Source organism: Trifolium pratense, linkage group LG1, assembly GCF_020283565.1.
Source record: "Trifolium pratense cultivar HEN17-A07 linkage group LG1, ARS_RC_1.1, whole genome shotgun sequence".
NCBI lineage: Eukaryota > Viridiplantae > Streptophyta > Magnoliopsida > Fabales > Fabaceae > Trifolium > Trifolium pratense.
Genome location: NC_060059.1, coordinates 9,241,328 through 9,255,218, shown reverse-complemented (window position 1 = coordinate 9,255,218; position 13,891 = coordinate 9,241,328). Strand labels below are relative to the sequence as shown.

At 31.8% G+C, this 13,891-nt stretch overlaps 2 protein-coding genes and 1 non-coding gene across 7 annotated transcripts; all 3 read left to right on the top strand.

Annotated features, from left to right (window-relative positions):
* Positions 1–3,038: 3,038 nt before the first annotated feature.
* LOC123919959 (probable cysteine protease RD19D) lies at positions 3,039–5,510 on the top strand. The gene is made up of 4 exons (XM_045972019.1): positions 3,039–3,656; positions 4,299–4,418; positions 4,597–4,840; positions 5,007–5,510. Exons 1-4 carry the CDS (start codon positions 3,165–3,167, stop codon positions 5,309–5,311), a joined length of 1,161 nt encoding a protein of 386 aa, XP_045827975.1. The 5' UTR covers positions 3,039–3,164; the 3' UTR covers positions 5,312–5,510.
* Positions 5,511–6,274: 764 nt separating this feature from the next.
* Positions 6,275–6,347, top strand: TRNAE-CUC. Its single transcript has one exon. It is a non-coding gene; the product is annotated as a tRNA-Glu (tRNA).
* A 3,372-nt stretch (positions 6,348–9,719) lies between these two features.
* Positions 9,720–13,365, top strand: LOC123919929. Of its 5 annotated transcripts, none has more exons than XM_045971989.1 (7): positions 9,720–9,961; positions 10,715–10,997; positions 11,080–11,167; positions 11,280–11,324; positions 11,430–11,474; positions 12,430–12,496; positions 12,972–13,365. In XM_045971989.1, the coding sequence occupies exons 2-7, from the start codon at positions 10,838–10,840 to the stop codon at positions 13,026–13,028; spliced, it is 462 nt and encodes a 153-aa protein (XP_045827945.1). In that variant the 5' UTR covers positions 9,720–9,961; positions 10,715–10,837; the 3' UTR covers positions 13,029–13,365. The 5 variants fall into 5 exon arrangements, with proteins under 5 accessions (XP_045827945.1, XP_045827936.1, XP_045827951.1 ...); XM_045971980.1 differs by having other exon boundaries at positions 9,720–9,967; XM_045971995.1 differs by lacking the exon at positions 11,280–11,324 and having other exon boundaries at positions 9,721–9,967.
* Positions 13,366–13,891: the final 526 nt, after the last annotated feature.

Sequence of the window (13,891 nt, the reverse complement as noted above, 5' to 3'; positions counted from 1 at the left end):
CAAAAAAATTGATAACCATAACTATTGGATACATTACATAAACATAACTTGTTATGTGAAAGAAAATATTATATATAAATGCTTAGTTTTTAAAATATACATCACTGAAAATAAATTTCAATATTATGCATACTACATATTTCAAAATTATGTATCTCAAAATCTGATCTTGTGATATTTCTAACCAATTTTAGATTTTTTAAAAAATTTATATGAATGACGAGTTTTATAAAATTTATATTCGTTAAAATGTTATTGAGCTATGTAATATTGCTAAAAAATTATACCGATGTAATTTGATATCTCTCGTCAAACTATTTTTTGTAAAAAAATAGCTTCTAAAACAAAATAATAAAATGGCATCACCAAACAACTTTAACTTTATTTTTAAAGTTTTTTTTTTTAGCTTTAAGTTCAAAGTAACTTTTATGGCAAAAAAAAGCTGGGCCAAACGGTACCTAATATCAGCATCAAACATATACATCTTAGTACAAAAGTCGATGTTTTTTAGCACAACAATTATATACAATATTGGCCTGTTTTATAGTTTTTTTTTTTTAAAAAAAAAAAAGAAAGATTTTTATTTGTATGTTTAAAAATAGATTTTTTAGAAATTTACTAAAAAATAGTAGAAGTTATTTTAAACTCATTTGACATAAGTTAAAAATGACATGTTGATATTTACTAATTTAAATATTTATTGTTAGATATTTTACATAGTAAAAATCATATATTTTTACATAGTTGAAATAGCTTTTTTTAGAGATTTTAAAATAAATTAATATCCAAAAAAAATATATAAAAAAATGATGAAATATGTAAAATTATATTTTAAAATAAGCTATTCAACGATTTTTCATTTCAAATTTTCCTTAAAAAAACTTTTGTTAAAAAAATTATAAAAAAATATATATTACACTAAAAGAATATATTTTATAAAAAACAATAACAAACCGACCCAATATTATGATAATTAGGATTAGGATGCACATGATTTGCATTTTTAAACTACCAATATGTTTATTTTTGAATGGTTACGAATTATGCATGACCTTGGCATCTGTATCATACTATCATGGATCCATATTGGTTGGTGGAGGAAACAATTTTTGGCCTCTACTTAGTTGGGAAAATAAACACGGAGAAAATAAAAGAACACAATTAATAACAATAACACAATAATATAATGTGAAAACTCTAAAGTCGAAGAAAAAATTACGGTCGTTGTTAATATAACATGGAAACTCCAAAATCGGAGAAAAAATCACGGCCGTTGTCAAAACCGACAACCAGAGAATAAACACTATGTGAAAATTGTTACGACACATAGACTTCACTCTCAACCACCCCATGACCCCAGTACACCCACTCTCAAGAGTAAATATTTGAACTACATCTCAAATACTCTTAAACAATAGCATAAGAGAAAAGAAAAAAGTCACATATATAAACTTAAAGTGTTTACAAGTGATACTGCTTGGTGTGTCGAAACAAGAAAATTGAGGTCTCTATATATAACATTGAGCTCCTCCCACCGTTCATTTCTCTAACCAATGTGAGACTTCTACGGTATAATTTTTTTGACCTTTTTTTCTTTATTAGTAATGTTGGACTTACATTGCAATTAACCCCAACAATCTTCACCTTGATTGTAATGGTCTTCAATCTTCATTGTATACACTGACAATCATTGTCTTCACCGACAATCATAATTCTCATTGTCTATACCGACAAATTCAATTATCATACTTCACCATAAAAAGTACACTATACTTGGAACTAAACCATCCCAAGAATTTTCTTCACTTAGAACCAAGTCATTCCAAGAATTTCATCTCGAAACCTTGCTAAAAATTTATGGTGCAACTTCCATGTTGGCTTTCTCCGAAAGTTCATCAGCAATCGAGATAACTGTGTACCTTGCATCAATGCCAACCAATGCCTGCACGCTATCATCACACACCTTGCATCCATGACAACTGATGCCCACCTGAACAACTTCAAACTGCTCTGAAACCACCTTCAGGCCATTGTTAGGCTCCAACAATTTTAGTTTAGTTACATCACCTAGTAAAACTTGTTTCACTAGTCCAACTAAACTCATGTCACTAATAAGTACCCACCCGAAGATCCACAACTTAACCAAAACATAAGAATCACTACTAGTAACCGGTGCATAACCAATAATAGTAGAACTATCTAACTAGTATCTACCTACTATCTATGCATCAAAGTTCAAGAAAATACTTCGTATCGTGTTAAAATAAACTCACTCATACCTTGAACTTTACAAGTTTTCCCGTCTCCAAGATGAACAACTCCACCTTCAACTAGCTCTAGGGATTCAAAAGTATTTCTTCTTCAAACACATATGATACTCAACACTCCATCGATTCCCAACTTCCACTAGCACCTCCACATCCTCATAATAAGTTGTTGTTTCAGACGTAACCTGAGTATTCTTAGCACCGCCTCTCCAGACTGATGTCGAGTATTATTACCATCGCCTCTTCCATCAGTTTTCTCTAGCCTAAACTTTACGGCGGACTCCCTACTCCTCCCTGAATCAAACCAAAAGTTCTGATGTCAGTTGTTGGGAAAACAGACATAGAGAAAATAAAAGAACACAATCAACAACACAAGAATATAACGTGGAAACTCCAAAACCGGAGAAAAAACCAAGGTTGTTGTCAAAACCGACAACCAGAGAATAAACATTATGTGAAAATTATTACAATATATAGAGTTCACTCTCAACAATCCCATGAACCCAGTACTTTCACACTCTCAAATATAATTTTTCTATATATTAAATATTATTCGTGGATTTATTATAATTATTCATATTAACAATATATCGGTGCATATTCAAATAAGATTTGTCTAGAAGTATTCGCCTTATAAAAATATATTATTTCATCCACTTTGACTCCACGTGTTAAGCTGCATGTTAAGCTTCACCATTGTATGCTGCCACCTTCACCTCCCATCCCAATTTGCAGTTATACCCCACATCTCAGTCACCGCCACAATCACCCACATAAACTCCCTAGAAATCTCAAACAAGTCAAAATCGCAATTACCCCATCCAAGTTCCGTGGAATAAAACACCACGAGACCGAAAACAGAGCAAAACAGAGCAAGGTAGCAACAGCAGCACAAACATGGTAGCAAAACCAACCATGTCTCTCACGTGCTACGCACATGTTACAATCTTCCTCTGTGCTCTAACCCTATCAACTGCGTTACACAGAAGCTCTTTCAACCATGAAAACTTGATTCAAGATGTGGCTAGAAAACTCGAGCTCAAAGACAATGAGCTTCTGAAAACAGAGAAGAAGTTCAAAGTTTTCATTGAAGATTACTCGAAACGGTATTCTACAAGGGAAGAGTATCTACTACGGCTTGGAATTTTCGCTAAGAACTTAGTGAGAGCCGCGGAGCACCAAGTGCTTGATCCAACTGCCATTCACGGTGTTACTCAGTTTTCTGATCTCTCTGAGGAGGAGTTTGAGCGTTTCTATACTGGTGTTAAGGGTGGTTTTCCATCGAGTAATGGTGTTGGTGGAGGGGTAGCGCCGCCGTTGGATGTGGAAGGTCTGCCGGAGAATTTTGATTGGAGGGAGAAAGGGGCTGTTACCGGAGTCAAGATGCAGGTATAGTGTATCAGTTTATGCTTATTGGTTACACTTATACACATGCATGTTTTGAATATTTCATTTGTATTTTTTGTTTTGAATTTAATTTTTTTCAAGTTTTGCATAGGAAATAGAAATTTTATAGGTTTTTTCTTCTACATCCCTGGATAATTTTGAGTATTTTGGCCCACATGCATGTGAAGTAATTGGATCAAAATTAGTCGTAGATAACACCTGCAAATTTATTTACGTGTCTTGTTCTAATCGGTATTTATTTACCATTTATAAGTTATCACGGAATAGTGTAGGCTTTAAGCATAAGTTACCATTTATTTAAGGGTATACTAAACGGTGGCCCGGACATTTTTAAGCATAAAAAAGAAATAAAAGGTAAAATTAATGGTGATAAGCTAACTTTTTATACTTTTAAGAAGAATGCATAATTTTCAAGACAAAGTTATCATATTATTACACTTAACTAGTGTCGGGGCACTGTTTAGCATTTTTCTTTATTTAATAATCATCGCTATAATATTTTCTAATTTTTGGGGTTCTTTCACCAAGAACAAAACTAACAACAATACTACTCACTTACATTGACTTTTTCTAAAAAAAAAATATATGTTTTCAATTTATTGTGGCTTAATTTTGACGATACAGGGTAAATGTGGATCTTGCTGGGCTTTCAGCACGACAGGATCTGTAGAAGGAGCCAATTTTCTTGCCACCGGCAAGCTGGTCAGTCTTAGTGAACAACAGCTTGTGGACTGTGACAACAAGGTATATATATATATATATATACATAACTAACATAAGCATCTCTATGTTTAAGACTTCTTATTTGAAGGCACAAATTAACTATATGTTCTATTCTTCTTAATATGATACAATAACCAACTTCAATTCTATTGAACAAGTTTTTAATGAATTTCTTGGTTGTGCTATTGCATTTGTCTAGTGTGACATAACAGAGAAGACAGCATGTGACAATGGTTGTAATGGAGGTCTAATGACAAATGCCTATAATTATTTGATTGAGGCTGGTGGATTGGAAGAGGAAACTACATACCCTTACACAGGTGATCGAGGTGAATGCAAGTTTGATCCAAACAAAATAGAAGTTAAAATCGCCAATTTCACCAATATCCCTGTGGATGAGAACCAAATTGCTGCTTATTTAGTTAATCATGGTCCACTTGCAAGTAAGTCCTCTTAATTTATGTGTGTTTGCGTTCCTAGCGCACGTCACAAACATGACATTGGTACACTGACACGTAGACATCAATAATAATTTAAGAAAATGAAAGTGACTAAATGTAACTATGTCATGTAATGATGTTAATGATCATGAACTATGATTATGTGCAGTGGGGGTAAATGCGGTTTTCATGCAAACATACATTGGTGGTGTCTCATGTCCTCTTATATGTAGCAAGAGAATGTTGAACCATGGTGTATTGCTAGTGGGATATAATGCACACGGTTTCTCGATTCTCAGGCTTAGGAAGAAACCATATTGGATCATCAAGAATTCATGGGGGGAACAATGGGGAGAAAAAGGGTATTACAAGCTCTGTAGAGGGCATGGTATGTGTGGAATGAACACAATGGTTTCTGCTGCAATGGTGGCTCAAACACAACCAACTACAAACAAATCCTATGCTTCCTATTAGCTACCTAGTTCTGTTTTTGCCTTGCTATGGAGACAGAAAATGTGTGAACTATTTGCTACAAGTTCTTATTATAGCTAGCAAAATAGTTCCTATTAGTGATGTATGTAAAAGACTTCACCAAATTGTAATAAGTTTGTATCTTCTAGTTTAGTTTAAAATTCCTCTTGAGAAAGAACACTTAAATATGTATTGTAGTGTGTTGGTGTAATATATGTAATGTATGTTATATCTGTTATGTTGTTATATCATTTGGAATATATTGTGTAAGTTATGTTAAATGGTGGTGCATTATTGAGAATAAGTGGAAGTCCCAAATCTAAATATATCATGTGAAAGATAGATAGTAGAAAAACCATAAATGCAAACAAAGACAGCTATGTTTAGGAAAAATAAAATAGTACCTACCAAGATATTATATTTAAGAGATTAATAATTTCCCTTAAAGATATATTGTATATTGTTTGAAAGAACTTGAGTTTGATTTTTGTGGGAATAAATATTTGTGAGGCTTTACTTATTTTGTAATCGAACTTTGGATATCAGATATTCTTTCTCTTGAAATCTGAGAGTTAAATATGTTAAAAAAAAAAAACAAAAAAACTCTTTTTCCTCTCATATATGCTAACTTTAACTTAAGCGCAGTGTTTTAAAACGAGGATTTTAAGCAAACAAGCTGTATTTTTCCTATTAGGCATTAGCTCCATGTTGTATTACTCTATTGCCCATTATTGAAACAGGAATTTAACTTTATTTTGTCAAAGAAAAAAAAAACCTTAAGTTATATTATACGAAAAGTTTATTCTTTTAGCATTATTATATTTGTGTGTTCAACAGTTGTAAAAATATGTCACAACGGTTAAGAGCTATAAGCAGACTCTAACTGCATAAATAAAGACGAGTGAAACAGGTCATGTGTTATACAGCAGTATTTATTAATACTTATTTAGAATTTGAAATCAAACATCCGTTGTAGTCTAGTTGGTCAGGATATTCGGCTCTCACCCGAAAGACCCGGGTTCAAGTCCCGGCAACGGAATTTTTTCATTTTCTTTTCGGTTTTTTGTAATAATCATAATACAGTTAACATAAATATTGTGCCAATGAACAATCTGAAATTTCAAGATAATATGTGTGTCATGTGAGTGTTAATTTCTTTTTTTTGACAACAGTCAAATGCCAAAAGACTATATCATGATTATATATAAACCTATCATGATTTACGACATTGATAAGAATAAGACATGTTAAAAATTGTAAAAAATAAAATAAATAAAAAAAAAGACATGTTAAAATTACACAACTTAGCCTAAGAACATGTAAATATTACGTCATATAAAACTAGGATTATAACTCAAAAAAATCTCAAATAAAGTGGATTGTGGAAAGTACTTTGTTTTAATAAGTTTAACCACAAACGTATTCGGATTTTGTAAGATGTGTCAAACTTGTTTCGCTACCATAACCATATTGAATGCTTCAAAGTTATGAAAACTAAAACCTCCTTTGTCTTTAAGACAAACAAGTCTCTTCCATGCTAACCAATGAATACTTTTGTCTTTTACTATTATCATCATACCACCTCCCCACCAAAAAACATTTTATCATTTTTTCAATAGGGAAATGCTAAACAGTACCCCGGGACTCTTTTCAATATCATCAATAAAAGAAGAAGGGAAGATAAACATACGCATAACATATGATGGAATAATGTGAAGTACTGACTTTATCATAATCTCTATTTCGGCTTTTGATAAGGCTCTTCCTCTCCACGAATTCATCCTCTTCTAGATGTGATCTTTAATATAGGAAAAATTGTCTTCCTGATGCATATCATAGACGGTAGTCCTACATAAATACATGTACCCAAAAACACGTCTAACACCAAGTGTACTAGCTAAATCTTTTTGTGTCGCCTGCGACATATTTCGACCAATAAACACTTTAGACTTAGGCAAATTAATTTCCTGACATGAGGTATGTTCATACGTATGTAGAATACTCAAAAGACGATTCACCTCAACAACATTAGCTCTGCAAAACAAGAAATAATCATCTGCAAATAAGAGATGATACACTTCAGGGGCACCTCAACAAATTCGCAATCATGAATGTTACCTTTACTAGCAGCTTGATGCATAAGAGCGATCAGTCCTTCCGCCACTAGAATAAATAAATATGGAGACAACGGATCCCCCTGTCATAAATTCATAAGCACGAAATATTATCTTTTTATTTATTTGTATAATTAAGGGAACATATATGTTAGAGCGCATCTTCAATTGTTATATCACTTTAAGTTTGGTACATTACTAAATTAAATTGATGGTACAATACCTTAAATAAAATACTTGAATACTCACTCTATTACGTCATATGGTTGCTCAAATGATTAAAAAAAAAAGTTACGGATCACTAGTCTATGAAACTCCCTTAAATATCTGAATTATAAGGAGTACAAGGGGTACTCAACCCTTACAATTCAAAGGAACATTAAGATGTGTTATGGACACAAACTATAGGATCATTACATCATTTAGAGAATGCTAAAGATGTTGATTTCATAGTACGACCGATAAACCAAAACAGGAAATGAATTTTATTTGATCCACAATGTCAGAAACTCCGATAACCTCTCCTCTAAACAAAATATATATTATTATTTCTTGATCTCCAAATACTCCAATTAGTGGCTAGCCAAATTAAATGTCGGACGCTTACAAATTTCTTATTCTTCACTAATGTTCCAAAAGATAAAAAAATGATTGTATATGGATTCGAACGGTATAAAGTCCACCTTCAACCACTTAAAAATGCTCTGTCAAACTTGAATAGAGAATCAACAATTGAAAAATTGAAATTGAAACAAAATTAACATAATTTATGTTAGGGAAATAAATTATCATACTCATATCATAATTTATTAAAAATCTTGATTCAAATGACCTAAAAAGACGTACCCATAAAATAATCTAATGGGGCACTAGAGTATATAAAGCTACTTGGTTTGGCCTAGGAGGCCTAAGACGTTGACCTTGAGATTTTGGAGTATGTTTCTTTTAAAGTTTCAAGTTTGACTATCTATCTCTTGTGCTAATTTTGATCGGCTAGTATATACAGAGCAACAACAAAAAAACTTTTAATAGGCACAAACAAGTGGACGGTAAGATTAATCCTCTCAAATTAGTCTGTCATTGGACCAGATATCATATTATAAAAAATATATAAAGTTAAATAACCAATAAAAATTTTGGATATGTCGGGCGTTGTCATTATAATTATTAAATAGCAATTGTATGAACTAAACTCACCGATGAATACCAAAAAAAACTGACCGATGAAAAAACAAATCTCAGTGCTTAAAATATTTTCGGTTCCGAATTTTTATTTTTGTTAAAAAATTAAATTTATTTTAAAATAATTTAATATAAAAATATAGTATGAAATTAAATTTTTGTATTTGTATCCAATAAAATTCTGGATTATCAAAAGTGTATAAGAGCATCCACAATAGAGCACTTCATTTTTTAGTACTTAAATGGTCCCACATAGACACATCATCAATTTATTATTTTTTTAATAATAGTACTCAACCACTCCAATGGAGCATTTCTTAAAAAGTTTTAAAATAGGTCCCATCAATAACTCCACATCATTAAAATTTGAAATTTAATTTAAAATAATATTGTCAAAATAATTTTTTTTTGAATATATTAAATAAAGTGGGTCCCATAAAAAGAAGAGAGAGAGAGAGAGTTATTATATTAGAAGTGGTACCTATTAGGTACTAAAATGTGTTGTGCTTCAATGATAGTACCTAATAAGTACCATGAGTATCTAATAGGTACTACACCATTGGAGATGGTCTAATATATATTTTTGTAATGCATCTTTTAAAAAATATGCATGCACGTGTTAATGGTGCATATAAATTAATTTCATTACCATATATATTTGTGTTTTTTATGGAATGACGTCGTTTCTGACCATCCAATCAAGTATTTTTTTTGGTAAGGTCCAATCAATTGTTTTGATTTGAAATTAAAATAAGAATGATTTGATACATTTTAAAATTATACAATTTAACCGATATCAAGAGGAAATATATACTTTCTTACTGGGCCACGTAATCAAGTCCCAAATTCCACTGTCCTCTTTGATGCAAACCTCAAAACCAAATTTCTTGGCCACCACGCCAGCAGCCAGCGGTGGTGAAAGGAAACAAACAACAATTTCAATCATGTGGTCCTAATTACACAACACAAAATGACTAAAAACCCCTCAAGTATCTTTTTTATCCTTATCCACTTTACTTATGACTATTAAGGGTAAAGTAGTCAAATTTCCATTCTTACACGTTTCTACCAAGTTACAACAACTAACTACTACCGTCCAACAACTCTCTCTATTATCCAAAAAAATCCACAAAATCGAATATTCAAAAAAGCACTTTTTTTTTACATACAACTTGTGTACTTGCCCACAGACACAAAACCCAACAAATAAAAAACACAAAGAAGTGAAAAAATAACTAAAGATTGTACCTTTTGTTAATTCTTATAGTTGAATGCTTGTGAAGACACAAACCCATTTGTCAAAATCGTTTCTTGCATCTGTTTCTTCTTCAATTCATCTCTTTGGTCATCCATCACTGTAAGGGTATTGTTCTTTTTCTCCTTTTGATGAAGACATAATTGAAAAATCTTGAATTTATTGTTGTTGTTTTGATCATGTTTTGTTTGTTTGGTTTCTTGATTTTGATTCAGATCTCAATTGGGTTTTTGTTTTTGTATTTGCTTTGTTGAATGCATTACTCACTGTTGTAAGAAGTTTATGTCTTTTCTTTTGTTAAATTTTGATTCTTGTTCTTTGTGTGCATGCTAGTATTCATTGTTTTCTACTAAATTGAAGTGTGTTATTTAATATTTTAGATTTTGATTAGTATTATACATTTGTAACCGACACAAGGATTAAACTTTATCACTAATCCTAAATGCGGGTCCTTGATTTGTCTTTTGTTTATATTGATGCAATTTTTTATTATTTCAAGTTAGGTAGGATTTTTAGTCCAAACGAAAGTTAGGTAGGATTTAGATCTAAAATTAATACATATATGTTCTTCAATTGTGTTTTATTTTATTGCAGATCTGGAAAGAAAGAAAGTTAGTTGATTTTAATTAACTAATGAAATTCTAGTATTTGATGGGAATAGTACTTTATACAAGGTTTTAGATAATTAGATAATATAAGTAGGGGTTTTAATGTTGGTTTGTTGACTTAATTTTTAACTCATGTAATGTAATTTAAATTTTCATATTTCATGTTTTTAGGAATTCTGATTAAGGTTTCTCTTATTGTATGAAATGGTGTAGTTTTTCGTATTGAAGTTATCGTCTCATTATGCAGCTGCAGCGATTGACGAGTTGTGACATTCAATTGGCAATAACTTGTAGGAAGGGAAGAGAGGTACTTCTAATCTTTAGAAGGAAATAATTATTAGTATTCATTGTAGAATTATTGTTGGATGCGATGGAGGTCTATAAAGAAAGTACGCATTCCAATGGGAAACAAACTTTGAAGCATTCTAAATCTGCAGATGAAGTCAAAAGACAAAGTGAAAACACCTATAGATGTTTTCATTCCAATGGGAAGCAAAATTTAAAGCAAACTTCGACGTTTGTTAATCATGGTTAGTCTTAATTTTTGTCTGTTAGATTTAAATTTTTTCATTCTGTTGTTTAAAAGCTAATAGTGGCGAATGTACCATGCAGCTGCAAATGCTTGGCATGAGAATAGAAAAAAGTGGGTTGGCGATAAGTCTCGGCAATCACCAAGAACACCTAAGGAACAAATTATTAGGTACACCTCAATCCAACTCCCTTTCACTTCATTTACAGCAGTTTCAATAATTGTTAACAGTCATGATGAAAGGTTTAGAAGGGTTTATATCATCTTTGTTTTTACCCTCTAGTTCCCAGGGGAAGGGGTCCCTGGTAACTCGAAGTTCGGCTGAGAGGTAAGTAAAGTTTGACGCAAGACTGTTTAAGCAGTTTCAATAATTGTTAATAGTCATGATGAAAGGTTTAGAAGGGTTTATATCATCTTTTTTTTTACCCTCCAGTTCCCAAGGGAAGGGGCCCCTGGTAACCCGAAGTTCGGCCGAGAGGTAAGTAAAGTTTGGCCAAAGATTGTTTAAGCCAGGATTCAAACTCCAGCTCTCTTAAACAAGTTGTTCTTAACTCGAGCTCATTAATCACTTGAGCCCAATGACTTTATATCATTTGTTCTTACGAGGGAGAAACCATTTAAAAAATTAGATAGTGGTTTAGAAATTAGAAGGGGTTTTATCTTTCTTATTTTTGCAGAGTTTCTTAGAGATATTTACACTTTTACAGCACCTAAATAAAGTTTCTGCATTCATGTCTAAGACTTTACTATGTTGGCTACTGGCATTAACTCACTACTCATCTAATCATGGTCCCTTTATCTGGTCTTGCTAAAATACTACACACTCTAATCAGGCATACTTATATATAGTCATTTTTAGGGTAAATTACCGTTTACCCTCTTCTAGTTTCGCACTTTCTCAATTTACTCCCTCAATGTGTCCCTTAACGCCTCTTTACTTTGGACTGAACTGAAACTGTTTGCGATTTTTTTTCTTTTGGTCCATTATGATCAATCTTATTGGGGTGCTGCAGATGATATTGTAGAAATGCTGGGGTGCCAACATAGTTGGGATGCCAGTTTTTCACTATGATGTCTTTGCACTTCCAATGTTTGTTTAAAAAAGAAAAGAGGATCTCGATCCTTAGTACACGACCAAGGTGAAAGTTGGCTATTAACTTTTTTCATGCATGTTTCTTGTTGACACATTGATTGTATATACATGCAAAGCAAATTTTTGGATTGTAAAAGCTTTATTTGGAAACATGCTATGCCTCTCTTATGTCTCACCTGTCTTTACTTTTGTTTGGTTTCGGGTTTCTGTTAAAGTGATATTAGTACAATTAGTTTATAGAAAAATAAAAAATTCTAGCAATCTGTGCTTTCACTAGTTTTATGAATTTATTTAGCATAGCTTCTTAAGACACAACTGACATTTTTATTTTTTATTTCAGCTGGTCAACATCATATGAAGATCTGCTTTCTACTAACGAACCTTTTGCTGAGCGAATTCCATTGCCTGTAAGTTTCCAATGCCCTTAACTAAAAGAATATGCCTAAAATGTAAACATATTGGGATAGATTAACAAACTTTAGTAATTGAAGATTAAGAGTAGATGTTTGTATAGTCACTTAACTATTTTAGAGACATATTTGAGCATATCTGTTGACATAAGAACTTACAAAACTGTTTGCGAGAGCTTATGAAAACAACTTATGACAAGTCCATACGCTGTTTTTAGCTTATTTCCATAGGCTTTTCAGGATAGCTTTTGAAAACAACTTATAGTCTATATGAAACCATGTTTCTTTTATTTGTTACATAAATAGCTTATACATGAACACTTATAAGATAAACACATAATTAAGTTGTATATCCAAACATAGTCTAATTCATTGAATATGGCGTTGTAGCTTTACGAGATAGAAAGCTTTCCGTATTTTTCATTCTTCAAAGGGCTTATTCAAATTTCTTATGGATTTGTGATTGATGTAGGAGATGGTAGATTTCTTAGTTGATATTTGGCTTGATGAAGAAGGCACATTTGACTAAATTGTTGAAGCTTCAAGTATAACAGTAACTGGAACAAGAACTATGTAAAGCCTTTAACCTGCAATGACCTCAATTAACCTCTTAACACAGCATGATTTGATGGAATAATATTCTTCAGGGTTAATTTTTTTTATTATATTCCTGATTTTGTTTCTGTACCTCTCATTAGGAGACTCTACATGAGTCTGGTTTCATAGAGGCTTTTAGTTTGTTTCTTTACATTGTTCATTAAAAATAATAAGTCATTATTTTTCCACTATTTATCTAGTACTAGTAAGTTAAGTAAAAATATTTGTATCTATTTAGTTCATCGCTATTTACTGATTGATCACCAAAAGAAAATTTAAATGTAAAATCACTATTAATTTAAGTGGCATAAATAATCATTTTATATTTATCTATGAACTAAGTTTGTTGATGTTATAATTAGTTGACATTTCATGGACAAGTGACACCAAAAGTAATGTGTATATGGAAGATTATTTTATTAAAGAAATAGATGTATTTCAAGAATTTTTCAAAAATAATCATTTCTTTCAGGGACTAAAATTAAGTTACAAAACCAAACTCTTAAGATATTTTTGTAGTTGTAAATCGGGTATCCTCTTCGTGCAAATATAGATATTCATCTCTCGAATTTTGTGGGACCTACATAGGCGATTAACTCTTTCTAAGAGTTTTAATATTGCTACATGCCCAAATCAAAGAACGAATTTAAGACTTTGGTTAAACTAAAAGAGACATGTGACATTTCATCTAATCACTACTCTAAATTCCCAAATAGAGAATTGTGTTAAGCTAAATTACTTTTAAGCCCCGGAACAGAAGACTCGCGCGCGCGTGATTCTGAGTGTGACTGAACT

Bases quoted from the DNA above. Each gene is read 5' to 3' on its own strand.
- LOC123919959 (XM_045972019.1), top strand. From the start codon at position 3,165: ATGGTAGCAAAACCAACCATGTCTCTCACGTGCTACGCACATGTTACA. The intron at 4,419-4,596 runs GTATATATATAT...GCATTTGTCTAG, and splicing joins TTGTGGACTGTGACAACAAG to TGTGACATAACAGAGAAGAC. The intron at 4,841-5,006 runs GTAAGTCCTCTT...GATTATGTGCAG, and splicing joins TAATCATGGTCCACTTGCAA to TGGGGGTAAATGCGGTTTTC.
- LOC123919929 (XM_045971989.1), top strand. From the start codon at position 10,838: ATGGAGGTCTATAAAGAAAGTACGCATTCCAATGGGAAACAAACTTTG. The intron at 11,475-12,429 runs GTAAGTAAAGTT...TTTTTATTTCAG, and splicing joins ACCCGAAGTTCGGCCGAGAG to CTGGTCAACATCATATGAAG. The intron at 12,497-12,971 runs GTAAGTTTCCAA...TGATTGATGTAG, and splicing joins CTGAGCGAATTCCATTGCCT to GAGATGGTAGATTTCTTAGT.